General features: G+C 41.6%; 1 protein-coding gene across 1 annotated transcript; it reads right to left on the reverse strand.

Annotated features, from left to right (window-relative positions):
• Positions 1-926: 926 nt before the first annotated feature.
• LOC147904525 (ABC transporter G family member STR2-like) lies at positions 927-6,153 on the reverse strand. The gene is made up of 4 exons (XM_087391616.1): positions 5,524-6,153; positions 4,857-5,125; positions 4,127-4,681; positions 927-1,920 (listed from the first exon to the last, which is right to left on the reverse strand). Exons 1-4 carry the CDS (start codon positions 6,151-6,153, stop codon positions 927-929), a joined length of 2,448 nt encoding a protein of 815 aa, XP_087247742.1.
• Between the last annotated feature and the right edge of the window lie 11,874 nt (positions 6,154-18,027).

Consider the following 18,027-nt stretch of genomic DNA (forward strand, 5'->3'; position numbering starts at 1 on the left):
GAGAGAAAGGAAAGATGGAAAAAGAGGAAAAGAAAGAGAGAAGAAGAGGGAAAAGAAAGTGGGAAAGAGAGAAGAAGAGGGAAAGGAAAGAGGGAAAAAGAGGAAAAGAGAGAAGAAGCATGAGCATATGTCTACTTCTCTTATGCTCATGCATAAGCTCTGGTGAGAAAAATTGATTACAACAAGGACAGGGTTAAGTGTCTTCTAACAATTTTCAACATACGCAACTCATCCACGATCGCCTCTAATTAATGTCTACAAAGCACCAGTAGCACGTACAATGAGCCTCATTGCGGCACTAAATTTCTTGCTGACACAAGTCCAACCGAACACAAGAACGTACGTCACAGGCGACTTCAACATTTGCTACTCTAGGAGAAGCCATGCTCTCCAAGCTCTGGACCACTTCATGGCTTCGAATGACATGCACCAAATAATCAGGGAACCTACAACAGTGCATGGCTCGACATTGGACCACATTTGGGTGAACAGCAACCTAACTGGAAATAGACACGAAAGCAATTTCGTGTACTAGTCCGACCACTCAGTCGTGTACACTATCGCCGATGAAAAGACCTCCGTTCAATGATATTTCAAAAAGGAACTCCTAGGCCTCTTGAATGTAATTCAACTTGTTATTTAAAAAGAAGCATCAAATACTAGGATGTATGAATAAAACTTAAAACCTTATTCCTTCCCTAACCATGATAGTATATGTATTTGTTACAAGGGATGCTTAAGACTAAGGATTCACCAACCTTTGGCTGGACCTACGTTGCTTATAAATACTATTATCGTGACAATAGCGGCTCCATACTATACTGAGATATGTTCAGCTGTGGATGGGTATCCACAACTTCTGAAAAAGAATGTAAGAAAAAGGATGAACTTAGGTGGAGTCGTAGTTGAGCTTCGATGTATCTTCGTCACTTTCTCTGATTCTTTGATCCAAAACGTAGGACAGCATAGAAGAAGATGCGATAGACAACTCCCCAGGCCAGTAAGATCCATAGATCATCCCACTTTGACTTTGGTCTTTTGATGGACAGCTGGTCCACAATCTGAGGGCCGGACAACGGGCAAACTCCAGATATAAGAGGAAGGTAGCATGTCTTACTAGATTCGAACTGATTTTTGAGCAGTGCCTCGTAAGGATACTTGATGGTTGACATGAAATGGAGCCAGACCCAATAAGGAGGAATGTCACCACTTTTCAAGAAGTAGCCGCAAGTGAGAAAGAACAGGGCCGTGAAGGCAATGACAGCGGCATATCCAAGGATGTAGTTGGGAACAACGGAGCTTATAAACATAACAAAGGAGTTTGTAGTGAGAAGAGAGCTGAAGAGGATAAGCCAAAAGAAGATGAATTCAGGGACATAACTTCCGCGGTTGCCGAGCCCAAGAGTCCACCAGACAATGAGGCAATAGGTGATGGCTTGGATGGCAAGGAAGGGGAGATAAGTGATGAGGCCGGCAATCACATAAGAGGAGCAGCGGTAGGAGTTGTGCGAGCTCTCTCGGATGAAGATAAAGCGTTCTTGGATGAAGGCAGGGACGGCGTCATTAGAGGAGAAGAAGAAGAGGCATACGGTGAAGATGAAGAAGGCAAGGAAATTGGTGACACCCTGAGGGTCGTGGCTAGTTTTCTTGAAGAGTGTGGCAAGAACGATGGCCATGACGGTGAGGACCATTTGGCGAGAGAGGAAGAGCTCGGGGGTGCGGCGGATGTTAAGGAAGTTACGTTTGATGAGGACAACAAGCTCTGCGAACCAGGAGTTGGCGAACTTGGGGCCGTAGTCAGGGAGGTTGTAGTCTTCTTCATCGACTTCATCATATAACTCGCCGTCAAAGTCGGTGTCGCCGCTCCGAGGGGTGGGAGTGGCAGGGACGATCTCCTCAACACCCGTCGCCGGAGCGTTTCTGCAACACACCACATATTTTTCTGTTAGCCAAGCAAAGCATTTCTTCTTCACTGCGTAGCTCAAAATCAGGCACATCTATGCAATTCATGCGAATCGTGCAAATAATGCTATCTTCACTATGATCAGTTCATGCAAATCATTCATCAATCTCCAGGCCAACCATGCATTCCCGATATTCAAAACGCGGAAGAGTTTCTGCGCGACACACCACAATTTGCTGTCAAACAATGCAACGCATTTCTCAATACTTCACTATGTAGCTCGTCGCATGTTCCCGAGATTCAAAGCACGTAATCAGATTAACACATTTGAATGCGTTTCCATGCACAACCAGTGCCAAAAGCAAAATTTTCTAACCTTAATAAAATAAAGTTTACTCTAAACATAGCGGGTGTTTACAGGTCAAAAACCCGGCCTTCAATCCTGAAAAATGCATAAAGGCTGGGAAAATCTGAACCGGTATTTAGCAATTAGCAATTACAGCCACTAGTTTGTTGGTTTGTCCTAGCATTGATCATGTGTTTAGGGCTATGCCCATCCTTTGGTTGTGTTTGCGAACGGATAGGTCCCATCCTTTGGTTGTGTTTGCGAACGGATAGGTCAGTGCTTATAAAGAGAGGATAAAGACAAGAAATTTGAATTTTTTAAGTCTCTTGGCCTACTTGAGTGACTATCTCGAGCTAACAAAAATTGCCTCCTCATAATTAGATATTTAGATCTCGAAAAATCCCAATCGTGCCCACCAATGTTGGCATTGAATCTAAGCCATTCAATCTGAATGTAACGGATCTTGGATTTGAATGTAAAGGATCTTGGATTCTGGCTAATGCTACAACCATATATCTTTAGAGCTTTATTCCTTATCATTACATCTTGCAAATCCCCCAATTTGGCTTTGTGGTCAAAAACGACAACCATATATCTTTAGAAGCTTTATTCCCATCGTGCAAATCTCTCAATTTTGTAATTTGTGGTAAAAAAGCTCAAAGCCTACAACTTGTTTGCCCAATTTTCTCCCAAGAATTCATTTTGGAGGATCATTCCCCATTACATTCAACTACACCACTCCATAATGCTAGATGTGATCATAGGTAAGGTTCTCACATCTAGCTAAGTTCGCACATAACAAAGTCATTTCTGTATATTTTTTATGGATGGGAATGGAGGTTTCTCTCCTCTGTGCAATTCTATGCTTGACCTCAGCACACTCGCTCTTGCAAGATTCAACACGTGCCTTCTATGGGAATGTTAAAAAAATATGGAGGGCCTCTAGAGTTCAAACCTAGTCTCATGCCATCGATAGAGAGTCCAAATTGACTATCATGCTACTCTGACACCATCCATTGATCGAGGCAGATGACCCCCATCATACATGGGAAGGTGCTTGAGTGTTCAGGGAAAAAACAAGCTCAACTCGCCATTTTCATTTTGAATGAAAATCAAATCAACAAATCCAGTGTCCTGGGCTTAGTGTCAGATGAACAAAAGAATTTGGATTTGAAGGGGGGAAAAGATGAGGTCACAAAAACCTTCACTTTTTTTGCAAATATAGTTATAAATTGTGTATTTATGAAATTCTATCTCTAATTTGAAATTTTATAAAAATATTTTCTTTGAACGCTCCACAAATTTGAAATTCCAACACTAGGAATATATTTAAAAGTCTAAAGTTTTGAGGGATTGCAAGTTTTGACTGATAATCTAACTAGACAATTTGAAAATTTAACTACTAGCATGCATGGGGAGGCACTCTTACAGATGGATCATCAAACAATAAGCAACAGGTTACAGAATCATCAATCACGAATCGAAAACAATTGCAAATTATCAATGTCATCAATTAATCTGCTTGCAAATCATCAGTCAAGAATCGAAGCAACGCCATGAGATTTCAATCAGTCATGAGCACGTCCAGATGGATCATCAATCAAAAAGCAACAGAATCATCAATCACGAATGGAAAACAATGCGATAGATTGCAAATTATCATCAATCAATCGCTTGCAAATCATCAGTCAAGAATCGAAGCAACGCCATGAGATTTCAATCAATCAGCAAGTCCGCCAGCTTGCTTGCAAATCATCAATCAAGAATAGAAACAATGCGAACGAGATTGCAAATCATCAATCAAGAATAGAAACAATGCGAACGAGATTGCAAATCATCAAACAACAGAGGAAGCAATGCGTCGATGATCAGATCACCTGGCCCTGCCTCCCATCGCCACCAGATTTTTGGTCGATGGCGTCCACCTGGGCGTCCTCATCCTCGGCGTTAGCCTGAACGTGTCAGCTAGCCCCTTGTAATACGTCGATGCCGCACTCGTCGGTGTCCCCTGCGCAGATCCCACCCACGGGCTCTTCACCGAATGATCGTAGTCATCTAGCTCTTCCTCAAAATCCTCCAAAAACGGGTTCACTGGAGCCTCCTTGCCGCGAGGTTCGGATCCTATTGGCTTGGGTGCAGGCGATGTAATTCCCAGTCTCATGGCCATCCCTGGCGACACAATTCCCGCATGTAGCGCCTTGCCCGCAGACTGCTGCATAAGTGTTCTTTCTGGTAATGTTCCCTTGTGCGCCGGCGGGACGCCATCTCTTGCATAAATCATGAGTGGATCAACGCCAAGTGCCGAGCGATCGAATTCCTCGACCACATCCAGCAGAAATTCGATGCTGTTCTCGCCTTTCGGGAGTTTTCTGCCCATGCCTGAGAGGTGAGCGGCCACCCTCGAAGGTGGTCCTTGGTATATCAGCTTCCCCCTGGAGCAGACGCCCAAACCATCAGTTTTTGAGCTTCTCAGCGAGAAAGAAAAACATGATAGCAGACGCAAAACCTCTGTGCAGTGCAGGAATTATCCTACACGATCTGCTTTCGTGATGCCTTTTGATAAGATCTGAAACAATTACATCTTTGCATCGCACTGAATGCACCCACCTTGCCAAAACTATCAGATGATTGAGCAACTGTTGGATGCGGAACGAGGGCTGATGAATGGTCAGAACCACCGTGCTTCCACTCTCTGCAATGCCGTGCACCTTTTCTATCACACTGAATGCACTCGTTGAGTCCAATCCCGATGTGGGCTCGTCCAGAAACAGCAAGGATGGCCCATGAATTATGTCCACTCCAATCGAGACTCGTCGCCGTTCACCACCAGAAATTCCCCGGTGCCCTTCGTCTCCAATGAACGTATTCTGAGCGCTCTGCAATTCAACCGCTGAGAAAATCGTGAGCAACTCACTGCCGGTCCATACACAATGCTTAGCAAGATGACTGCAGGAACGAGACAGCCGTAAACTAATGTATGCAGCATCAAATGCACGCAAATTCGAATCTCTTAGGCATGTTCATCCATTAACAATCCGAATGCACGAAAATTTTAATCTCTCAGGCATGTTCATCCATTCCTGAAACAAAATTATCTACGTCAAGAAATCATTCACATGACAGATTCCAGGGACAACAATTTATGAGAGAACATACCACGTACATTGATTAGTATTTGTAACATGTTGCTTGAGCTGCAAAAAATATAGAAACCATGTATCCAGAGTCCACAATGTTTCAAATGTTATATCAAATATCAAAACTGTGAACTTACATTGAGACCCAGCTGATCGATGAGCTTCTCAACACGTTTCCGTTTCTCTTCGCGGCTGAATTTGTTTCCTAGCCGCACCTCTGCTGCAAACATAAGCGTCTCCCAAACGGTGAGCATCGGGAACAGCTGATCGTCTTGCATCACGTATGCCGATGCCCTCTTTATCAGACTAGGACTCACCCTCTGACCATCCAATTTCACAACTCCTCCCAGGCTCCCACTTGCAATCCGGCCCGCCAGAGCATCCAGAAATGTCGATTTCCCTGCACCGCTCGGCCCCATGACAGCCGTAACCATTCCTTTCGGAGCAAGGCCTGTCACTTGATGCAATAGATCAATGTCCTTGGTCTCCGACTTCCCATCCTTCTGTACACGTTTCGTCACAGTGTAGCTCAGGTCTTGGAATTCAAGCCCACCAGCAGTATAACCACCACGGATATTCACCGCCGTGAAATGATGTTGCTCAGGTGTAAAAGGGTTTGCCGATTTCTTTCCGATCTGCTCGTCTAGACTGAGCAATGTCTGCAAAGCACGGAGTTCTTGCCCTGTCTGGTGCCGATAATTATGGGGAATCCCATTGAGGTTGTTGACAGGGTGATTTGTACCAGGTTCACGGCCATCGAAGACCATGTTTACTTTCTTTCCCTACTATATTTTGTCAATGTTGCCTCAGAACCCAATGAACTCTACAAGCGAGACACGCTACACAATACCATCCCGTTGCCTGCGCCTTGCTCTCTACACCACCAACACAACAAGGCAGGTTAGCATCATCTGCTTGAAGCATTCGGCTGCCTTCCAATAACAGAGGAAATATCTTCAAGAATTTCCACGTCTCGTGCCAACTGCCTCTGGAATTTTGCGCTTCAACCAAATACATTGCAAGACCTAAAAAACTAACCAGAGACATTGTGCATCAAGGCACCTCACGCACAGATGATTAGTCCAGGAAAATCGACAGTTTTCGTACAAATAATCAAACTTCACGCATATGCGTTGCAAATTTTAGTAAATCGTCGATCTAATAAGACCCGAAAACGACATATGCGAATTTGGGAGCCCAGTGCGGGGTATCGATACAACCGCGCTCTGCACGACTCCATCCACACCTAATTAAGAACTAGCTTTGTACTATAAAACACGTTCAAAATCACGAAGTCTGCAAGCAGATTTTCATCGATGCACTTCTACTACAGAATGAAAATTATGCAACATACTCCGCTCTCCGGAAAAGAACGTATCAGACACAGCTGCGCACACACATGCCGAGGGGGAAAAACAAGGAAGGGGAGAGTGGAAAAGACCTGATGCAAATGGGCAGAGAAGCAACACCTGGAGCGCTGGAGGTGTGGAAGGGTGAAGCAAAGACGGAGAGTAGCATGTTAGTTGTAGTTTGGAAGAAGGGGTTGGAGGGTGAGACTTTCAAGGCCATCGGCGTGTTTGCTAGTGCAAAGGGGAGGCAAAGACAAAGCTCATGGTGGGAAGCCCAAAGCCTCGTCCCCCCTCTCCACCCTTCATCTCATAGCAAACAAGTTTTGCACACAACATGACAAAAACAGATAGAAATTTGAGAAGCACTCTGGGCACTTGGCGCACTCAATTAACCCCCGTATGTTGTTTGTTAGTGTATAGGCCACAAGTGGCGTGTCCCTAGTAGTCGACAATGTGTGTGTGTGGGGGAGAAAAATTTTGATGGAAATTCCACTCATCACCTTAACTAGGTTGGGGTACGTAGCCTTTTCATCGTCACTACTAGCTCGAAATTGAATATGAATCCTAGCATTTTATGAAATTTTTAAGGGGAAAAAAATGAGTAAAAAAATGGACATGAGACAGGACACAGGGTCCATTAAGACCCGATCCTTCCTGCAAATGTTAGGGGTGGTGATTTATTATTGACTTGGCAATATTGTTTGTGCGCTTTGGTAGTTGAAGGCCAATAAATACATGAGCTCACCAGAGCTCATAACTGATCCTCATTGCAGTATAAACAATATTGTCACATGGACTATAATCATATGAACAAAGGTGTCGATATCTTTTGATCTTGCATCCAGGTTGGATTTGCTTGATCCCTCACATCGAGAACATGGATCAAAAGAGATAATGTTGTAAGAATTTAGATTGAAAAAGAATGGATAGAAAATTAAAAATATTTGTATGATAATATATAATATATAATTATTATAACCACACATAGTGTGGGCGGGGAGGTGGCGTGCTTCCTTCCCCAAAGAGTTATAATCCAAGGGAACGGGCTCTTCCCTATGCACCGAGAATATAAACGCTAAGAATATAGTGTCGAGAATAAGTCTCGTGAATGGATGAGATACTAGCATATTACCTGAATGTCAATACTACAGGTAAAATCACCGCGAGCGATTGCCAATACTTTCTTTGGTCTAGCTTTGCAGCAACACACTGGAACTGTCAAGGTGAGAAAGTAGTTTGGGGCTAGCTCTCCGAATCTTCACCTGTCCAGAGTACTAAAGAAACATGATGAAAGAGCCAAACATTTCACATTTTAATATACCTAAGTTACAAACATCGGCAAACTGTGCGGGGCCCACACCAACTCAGTTGACCAACCACCCAAGAGACTTACCCTTATAGAGCTTAGATAATTTATGCACATGTCCACTAGATCAAGGCATAGGAACCTTAGCATGAGTGACATCATGAAAACCGACGATCACACGCCAACTGTTATTATCCGCTTCTTACATGCTAGTAATAGGGTGAAAGTTGGCAAAGAAGTCATAATGGTGGAGAGAGGAAGAGTTGGGACCCGAGACTTGAATCTATTGGAAGGACGTCAAAGCAGTGTCCATTATCATTTGCAACCTATTCCTCATCTTCAGCAAGTTTCTAAAGGGCTTGTCTACCTGTTGCACTCGCTTGCCTTTATAAGCTTATGAGACTCAGTGTAAATATTTGCAGAGTCTCTCAATCATTTGCAGCTGCATGGATTTTCTTGCTCATAGTCCGGTTTTGTGACCAAGTAGCTTGACATGTCAGCACTTTACCTATGAATATGCTCTCCCCTCTCGATCCGTCTCAACCATTGTATCAACCTCCATTTGTTGCATGTATATACAGTTTTCTTTCGCCTTCACAACAAGACAAAGCACCTACAGACACGCACACAGATGCATTTACTCAACTAAAAAAAAAACTTATGGGTGCATCTATTTGCACGTCTATTTGCGTGTCTAGAGACCCGCATTTAACGATGCATCTATATAGTAGACAAATGCGTGTATAGACATGCATATAGATGCATAAATAGATGCTCTACTAGAAAATTTAAAAAATAGACAGACGCATCATTAAATGCATGTATAGACGCATTTATAAACGGTCTTATAGACGCTTTTATAGACGCACAAATAGACGCTCCTCGAACAGACAGACGCGTATATAGACGTGTTTATAGACGGTTTGATAGACACGCTACATAATATTTTTTAAATTTTGTGTGCTTGAACAGAATGCTGTGTATGTTGTGTATGCTATGTAGTTACAAGAATCCCATTTCCACATTATGTAATTCAATTCTTATAGCCAACTGCATTTTAATTAGCACTCTTGCAAGCACGTCTATAGCCAACAATTACAATTCCAAATAAAACATTACAACTCTAAAACATTTCGTTCACAAGGCATTAATTGATAGAACATTGCACAAGAAAATTGAAAGCTCAAAAAGTGCTTGTATGTACATATAGCACGAAGCTAAGCCACGTCCTATGGCTTCAAGTACCAAAAATAAGAGGAGTGTATATACAAGAGACACGAAGCCAAGCCAGTGGTTTTAAGTACAAAAAAGAGTAGCTATAGTAACTCCTACGACTAATCTAAGTTCTCCACGTCCTCGCTCCCTTCTATGCTCCCTTCTGCACCTCCTTCCTCGTCTTCTTGTGCAAGGGCCTGTAAACAAGGGACAACATATATCAATGTATGAAAAATCAAATCTTTACTTATAATATTGATATTATATAATTACTTTCAAATGCCTCGGGGGATGCTTCAATAGCCCAGATATACTGCTCCTTAGTAATCAACCCGTCATTATAGAAGTGCTTCCATGTATCTCCTCTGCGATGGTGGCAGTGGTAGGCTGTGTTGACAGGAGTAGGGTATCTATCCACGATATCAAGCTGCAAGATGACATAATTTGCAGAGGGGTTAGTATAAAGAAAGTAGACACAGTTTTAGACGTGCTCTCAGACGCATCCATAGACACGCTCCAAGAGACAGACTATTCCAAAAAGTCAAAAAGGACATGCGCCCGACACAAAAGGGCAACACTGATACCAAAAACATTTGTTTCTTGGATATGACAAAGGACTAATCCAAAGAGAGCAACTTTCAAAGAAGATCAATCGTAAAGAGACTTACCTTGGATAGAGATATGGAAGCTTCTTGTCCTTCTTCTCTTTCTTCTCTTCCTTGTTCACCCTCTTCTCCTGTGTGCTTGGAGATGATTGTGTAAGCCTGGAAGTAAGTGTAGGTGCCTAGAGATAAGTGTCGAAAATGTGGATCTATTAATAGCAATGCAAGCAAGCCGCGCGAAGCTTAAGGTATGTGAAGAAAAGCAAAGCAAGCGCGCTAAAAGTAGATTTAAAAAACGCGTCTATAAGTGCATCTAATGGTGCATCTATACACACGTCTAAATACACATGTAATTGCACGTCTAAATACATAGAGTAGACATAGTTTTAGACGCGCCTACAGACAAGCACCACAGAATAGACAGACGCAGTTTTAGACATGCCTTTAGATGCGCCATAGAGTTTTAAGATTAAATATTTGAAGAAAAGTACATTTTTTGGGTTGTTTATTTGTAGGATGTCTTCGTCTTCAACAAGTAGCTCCAATGAGGATGAATCCCTCCGTATCCACCATTGCGAAATGTGGTTGGAGCAAAAAATCAAATATATGTGTGATCGATGTCGAGGAAACATGTATCATCACAACAAGACAAAGCACCCACAGACATGCACATAGACGCGTTTACTGAGCTTTAAAAAAATCTTACGGGCACGTCTATCTGCACGTCTATTTCTGCATCTAAAGACCCGCATCTAACAACGCGTCTACATAGCATACAGATGCACGTATAGATGCATATCTAGACGCATAAATAGACGCTCTACTAAAAAATTTAAAAACAGACAGATGCATCGTTAAACACGTGTATACACGCATTTATAAACGTTTTTATAGACGCGTTTATAGACGCACAAATAAACACTTCTCAAATAGATAGACGTGTATATAGATGCGTTTATAGACGCACTGATAGATGTGCTATATATAATAAAGTTGCAAGACAATACAATTTGCGAAGGAATTAGTACAAAGAAACCACCTCCTAATAAACTACATAAGTAATATAATTTGAGATCGATACTTACAAATTGGGCCTCCCATGAATCAACACCCCCTGCTCCAAAATGCATGCTTCCATATTGCTCCAAAGATATTCCTAGGTCCATACATTATAAAAAAAAAACTATGGAAGTCCTGCAAAAAGTGGGAGTCTCTTGCTTACCATGATGGAGAATTTGCTACTGGCAGGTTGGGAGGTCACGAGGAGGTCACCTTGTGCAGGATGGGATATTTATTTGAGGATCTCCTCAGAAAAGGCAACTCCACAAATATTATTGAAAATAAGCATTTCATGGCTTTTTTCAGCTTCAAGCAGATCTAACCACAGGCTATGAAAAAGAGATAGACCACAAGGACACCGATGACATGGATGATTACCTTGAAGATCATAATGTCCTAGTTGATGATGATGAAAAGATGGACTTACATGACCCGTTCAGAGAGAGGTTGGTGGATGAAGACAAACATGATGATGCCTTCTTTGATAATTATGGCTCGCAGGGTTATGAAAAAAGGCCACTACGACAATACTTAGTGGTATGAGCTCTCTATTTCTCAACTAAATACAATTTTTTAAATAAGATTTAAATTTAAAGATAATGAATCTTATCTCTCATATTTGTTTACAGGCAATAGAGGGAGAAGAAATGGATGAAGTCAATACGGAGGTACTCCCTTCTACTTCAACAATGCAACCACCTCTAAATTTGATTGAAGAATCAAATTTAGCTGCATTGGATAAAATGGAGAGCTCATTTGAAGTTAGGATCGTTTTGAAACGAGAACCTCAGTATTTGAGCTTTGGTAGAGAGGAGGTTTCAATCCTCTCCAATCCTTTAAAAGAGGTTAATGATAATGTTATCTTGGCCATTCTTAGGTAACGTTTGTTTATTTGTTCCTACTTCAATGAGCTAACATTTGTTTATTTATTCATAGTGTAGTTATGTATCAGTTTCCTAGTGCAGAATGCAAATCAATTCTATGAGCTAATGTTTGTTTATTTCTTGGTGCAGTGTAGTTATTTTTCAGCTTCCTAGTGCAGTACAGCATCATGTCTACATGCTCGATGCTCTCCTTTTTTCTATTCTTAGCTCTCCTTAAAAGACTATAGAAGATGTTTGTACCTGGTTAAGCCCTTTGAATTTAGATGGGATGCGAGTCATCTTAATGCCTTATCATGAGGTATAAGTATCAACTCTAACCTTATTTTTACTATTTCTTTGGCAAGTTTGTGTAAAACAATAATCATTTTTATTCTGGTCATGTAGCTCACATTGGAGTCTGATCTTCTGGGACCTTGAACTTAACCGTTTATGGTTTGTGAATTCAATGGAAGGCTGTCATGCCAACTCCCCAAGGTAATTATTCTCTTAATATTTTTGATACTTTCTTATTTTGTATCTTATGATCATGACATATTAATATATTTAATATGTCATGATGGACAGTGCTGCATATCGGCTAGTATCTGCTGTCAGAACAACCACGGAGCAACAAGATCAAGTAGAATTCAAAAGACATCTGCCAATGGAGCAAAAAGATGGACACAGCTGTGGGAGGAGAGTTGCCTACAATTGCATGTTGTTTCTTAGAGAGATTTTTTATTTGGAGTTACCAATCAAAATGGAATCATATACAGAAGCCGATCTGCTAGCATTTCGGGCTGAGAGTATTCAGCGTCTAATTACTACCATTGGAAAACAACCTGAAAATATGAGTACATTGCAGCATGTATAAAACCTTATCTTTATACTTGTATGCTTGTTCAAGCCTTTAATTGGGATGTGTAAATCTCATAACTTTTTTATATTTTCCTCCAAGAGGAGAAGAGACTGAGTCTAATGAAAGCATGCTATCTTTATGCTTCTATGATTATTTAAACCTTTATTTTTATTTGGGATGTGTAAATCTCATAACTTTTTAAAATTTTCCTCCAAGAGGAGGAGAGACTCACTCTAATGAAAGCATGTATGAAACCTTACTTTTTAAATTTTTGCTCCAAGCAGAGGAGAGACTCACTCTAACACTACTACACACGCATCCTATTGCGACATTTACGTACCGACGATTAGCGCCCGCTTAGCGTTAATCGTCGGTATAAAAATCGGGTTTCGTAAATCGTCGCTATATAGTGACTTTTGCGAAAAGTTGCTATATAGCGACATTAGTAAAAGTCGCTATATAGCGACTTTTAAAAGTCGCTATATAGCAACTTTTAAAAGTCGCTATATAGCGACACTGAGACAAAATATTATAGCGACGTTTTACAGAGATGTTTTTTTTTTTTTTAGGCCTTAAAAATTATTTTTTTCCAATGACAAAATTTTTTAAATTTTCATACATGTTTGAGCTCATAGAGAATTAAAAAATGAGAGCATGTACATCAAGCCTTTGAAGCTCATATATTCATGTCCAAGTTTGAGATGAGAAAAATCAAATAAGAGCATTTACATCAACTGTTTCATCTTGAGCCAAGTCTAAGGTGCCAAGCAAGTCTATCTCCAACTCTATACTGAGTTGATCTCCTATATCATCATCGTACTCTAGTATCGTACGTTCACCTAAAAGTATTTGATCATCTTCTTCAATAAAGCTTAAGTGTGGTGATTGATCTTGATGATTGTTGTCTTCCTCGTCAATATCGTGATCTCCATCCTCCTCCCGTGCGATGTCATTATGCGCATCTTCCTCTTGCCTCATATGGTGATCTACATCTTCTTCGCTAGATTCATCAATTGGATCCGGCATTGGTAGTGGCATCTCCATATCCACATCTCGATCTTCAAAAATGTGCATACTTCGTGGTGCAACTTGGATCACGTACCACCATCTTGGATCAGAACGATCCGGATGAAAAACCACCTATATTGAAGATGAAAAATCACGTGCCAAATGTCGTCAATTATATATATATCAATGGACTTTAAAAACGAAAGCTTCGACTAATTAAATCATTAGTATGCACCTGCTCACAGTGCTCGGGAAGAACAAAAGTATCACTTTCATCGGTCCAATGTTTGGTGGAGTCTATTGCAAAGAGACCGCTACTATCTTTTCTCACTGTCGCATGGGGACCGTTGTAAGTAGTTCTAAACCATTTTACATCAAGAATGAAAATAGTAAATCATCTGAAATCAATTTCATAGATGTCGCGTATGATTCCACACAATAATCCAACTGTGAGGAGAGAAGATTGGTATCCGAAGCACTTGCTCGGCTATCTTGTGTGAAGTTAGCCATGACTCCACAATCATACATGACTCTCTTTGAATCGATGCGTTCCACGCGAAAATGTCGTCCATATGACCATAATGCACTGTACTTTTTGTACTGTAAAAGAGCATCATTAAAACAATGAAGATGCACCTATTTTATAGCATATATTGCCACAAATAATTACTTAATTACGTCAAGAGATAAGAAACTTACATGCACCATACATCCAGATGATAACTCCCGCTCGCGCTCGTTTATTGTCTCTCCATCACATTCGGCTTTACGTACAGCTAGTTGTAGCCAATCAAGTGACATGTGAGTAGGGAGAAGAGCCAGATCTCATGGATATGATTGTGATCGCCTGTACATTACTCTGAATCTCGTCCTTGCATTTATTCTTTCTGCTTTGGCCACTTCATATCTCTCAATCCACTTCTGCATCTCAAGGCTATTGAGGATACAAAACTTATTGAATTTCTCCATTTGCTCTTCGCTCATCTTTCTTTCAATCCCTTTTCCTTGGGGGACCTCGCCAATGATGCGATCATCATCCTTGTTGTGCCAAGCTTGCGGCATATCAGGATCCGTGGATGCAAGAAACTCTGTGATATACACTAATGGCTCTTGCACAAGCCATCCCTCTGCCATGCTTGCTTCTGGTCTTGCTCTTTATCTTACAAACCCCTTTAAAGTTTTCATAAACCGCTCGAGAAAAAACATCCATCGATTATGAACGGTACCTGCTATAGCCACCTCATCAACTATGTGCACAAGCAAGTGGACTTGAATTGTCATAATGCTTGAGGGAAAGTGCTTCTCAAGCAAGCATACGGCTTCGATGGATTCCACCCTAGCCTTCTCGATGCTCGATATAGAGATCTCTTTTTGAGATATCCACCTATTTCACATGTCCATGCATATGTAAGATATTTGAGATATCCACCTATTTCACATGTCCATGAAGAAAATACATAATGCGAATTGATAGTAAGCATACCTCACAATACCACAGATCTTGAATATAGCATTTCTAACATCTTCTTGTAAGCACCCTTTTATTGTAATTGGAAGGATGAACTATCAAAGCAACAATGAAATCATGTCAACAATATAACATAATAATAATTACGCTAATGCATCACTATTATCGGTACACTAATTCTACTTAGAATACCTATAAAACCTTGTGCCAATCATGGGACTTGAGGCCACTAAGCTTATTGTCCTTTGAAAATGCTCCTTTCAAGCAACGCGTGTACCCTGTCGGTGTTTGAAAAGAGGCAATGTCTGCCTTGATCGCTGCCTCCTCCCTCGTAGAGAGGATCCACGTTGCTTTTGGGAGGACAACTTTTCCTGAAGCATGCACTTGGGGCCACAAACGAGACATCCTATTCATAGCACGCAAGTCTTCTCGCACTCCTCTCAAGTCCTTGGAACCAACCAAGTGTGCCCAAATGGTAGCCCCCACATTCTTAAAGATATGCATGGGATCCAAGAGATGATTGATTTGTAACTGACCCCAATAAGGAAGCTCGTGAAAGATCGATAGCCTCTTCATACCAGGAGGAGGTTCCTCTCCATTCTCCCTCCAAGCTTGAATCCAATCACTTGCTTTCAAATATGATGGTGGTGGATCAAGCTGACCTCCACGTGTGAGATGGTCGAGCGGAAGGTATCGAGCATGACCTTCATAAACATTTTTCCTCATATGTTTGGAGTAGCGTGCAAGCGATTTCAGAGCGGGTCCACAAACAGGACAAGCATGGTACCCACTTATAACAAGTCCTGCACGAGAGCATGAATATGTTAGTACAAGACATGCATGCAAAAGAGAGTAAAAAAAGCATAATCCCTCATTGTACATGTAAAGACATAACCACGTACCTGTGCACTCTCCATATCCTGGGTAGTCATGCATGGTCCACATCAAGATACCCCTGACCAAAATATCATTGGTATGCCTAGGAGCTCTGGAAATATCAAAGACCTGCACTCCTCTCCATAATATCTGTAACTCCTCTATCAAAGGTGCCATGTACACGTCCATGTTTTTTGCCTTGTACTTTCCTGGCACAAGTAGTGCAAGCATGAGGTGTCCCTTTTTTATTGTTAGCCATGGTGGGATATTGTAATTCACCATGACTATGGGCCATGTCGACCAAGATGTCGTGCGTAACCCGAAAGGATTCACGCCGTCCATGGCTAGCCCAAGATGTAAGTTGTGTGGCTCTCTCGCAAAGTCCGGCCACTGATTATCTATGTGCTTCCAAGCTGCACAATCTGTGGGAATCCTCAATGTGTGATCAATGGACCGATGAGATGCATGCCATGTCATCAACTCCGCTATGGATTTGCATCGAAACATGTGTTGTATTCTTGCAATGATGGGAAAGTGTCTTAAGACCTTTACCCGTATCCTCTCACCCTGCAAGTCATCTCTATATCGTTATTCCCCACACTTTGGACAACTAGCCAAATCTCCATGCTCACGACGAAAGAGAATACAATCATTATGGCAAGCATGGATGGTATCATAATCCATACCCACCATTGTTAGCATCTTTTTCGCTTCATCTCTTGATGCGGGCATGGTATTTGGTGCAGGCAACATCTTTTGGAGCAACCTATGACAAAGACACTATCCAAATGATGATTCTCAAAACAAACAATATTCAAATAATGAGTCAAATTAATGCAAGGGCTAACCTCATTAAGGCCGAGACACTTGTATCCGACCACCCATACTATACTTGTAGATTCAAGATTGAGAGACAAGCACATAGTTTAGACATCCTAGCACCCTCGTACAATTGTGTTGATTGCAACTCTCGCATTTTCACCTCAGACTCTGACATCACATGTACGTGGGATGTAGTGCCCCTAAAAATGGAATCCATCATGTCGACCATACCCTCGTCGTCATCCGGGAGACTATAGTCTTGTTGAAAGTGAGAAGGTATATGTGTACCCTCGTCACCCTCCTCATCCTGTCATAAGCTCATTCGTGTAAATAGAAGATCTTCTATTTCCGGGTATACAATAAGATTGCGAACTTAAATAGCTTTGACTTATCGATGATCCATCAACATGTGCAACACCAACGGGGGGTACTGGTTCCGGCTCCTCCCCATACATCTGCAAGTGGCGCATGATAATACGACGTTGATGTCGTACTTCTCGCTTGCAATGAGTGCAATGACAATATAACCTCTCCGTAAGCCACTTCGTGCTCCCGGGCGTTGGCGCATCATCGGATGAGCTTCCACTCGTCCCTTCCATCTACACTTATAAAACCACAACATAAGCATGAAGAGGAGATTTTGACAATTATGAGCATAGCATGTTTAATTTGAGCTTCTCTTGAGGCCATATAAAAAGAATGACATCACTATATAGTAAGGATTGAAACAAAAAATCCTATATAGTAAGGCTATATAGTAAGAGGAGATATTGACAATTATAAGCATAGCATGTTTGAGCTTCACTGGAGGCCATACAAAAAAATAAACAGTAAGCGTCGCTATATAGCGACGCTCTGTTCCGTCGCTATATAGCGACGTTTTTAATTTAAAACGTCGCTATATAGTGACGCTTTAAATTAAAAACGTCGCTATATAGCGACGAAACAGCGTCGCTATATAGCGACGCTGTGGGTTAAAACCCGAAACGTCGAAACGTGCGCGGCGTTTTGCTCAAGCCATTCCTAATCTCTCAAGTAAGCAACCCAAAATCTCCTCCCACCTATTTTCGACGACCTCCCATCTATTCCAAGCAACCTCCCACTCTATTTTCCACTCCTCACCCTTCTCCTACCTCTTGTACTTCCTCTCTCTCCTTTTTCCCTCTTTGGTTTCCAGAAAGAAAGTTCTTCAAGAGGTGAGTTTATTTCAACAA

This window comes from Dipteris shenzhenensis, chromosome 2, assembly GCF_047967505.1.
Source record: "Dipteris shenzhenensis isolate YYH24624 ecotype China chromosome 2, Dip_SZ_1.0, whole genome shotgun sequence".
Classification (NCBI taxonomy): domain Eukaryota; kingdom Viridiplantae; phylum Streptophyta; class Polypodiopsida; order Gleicheniales; family Dipteridaceae; genus Dipteris; species Dipteris shenzhenensis.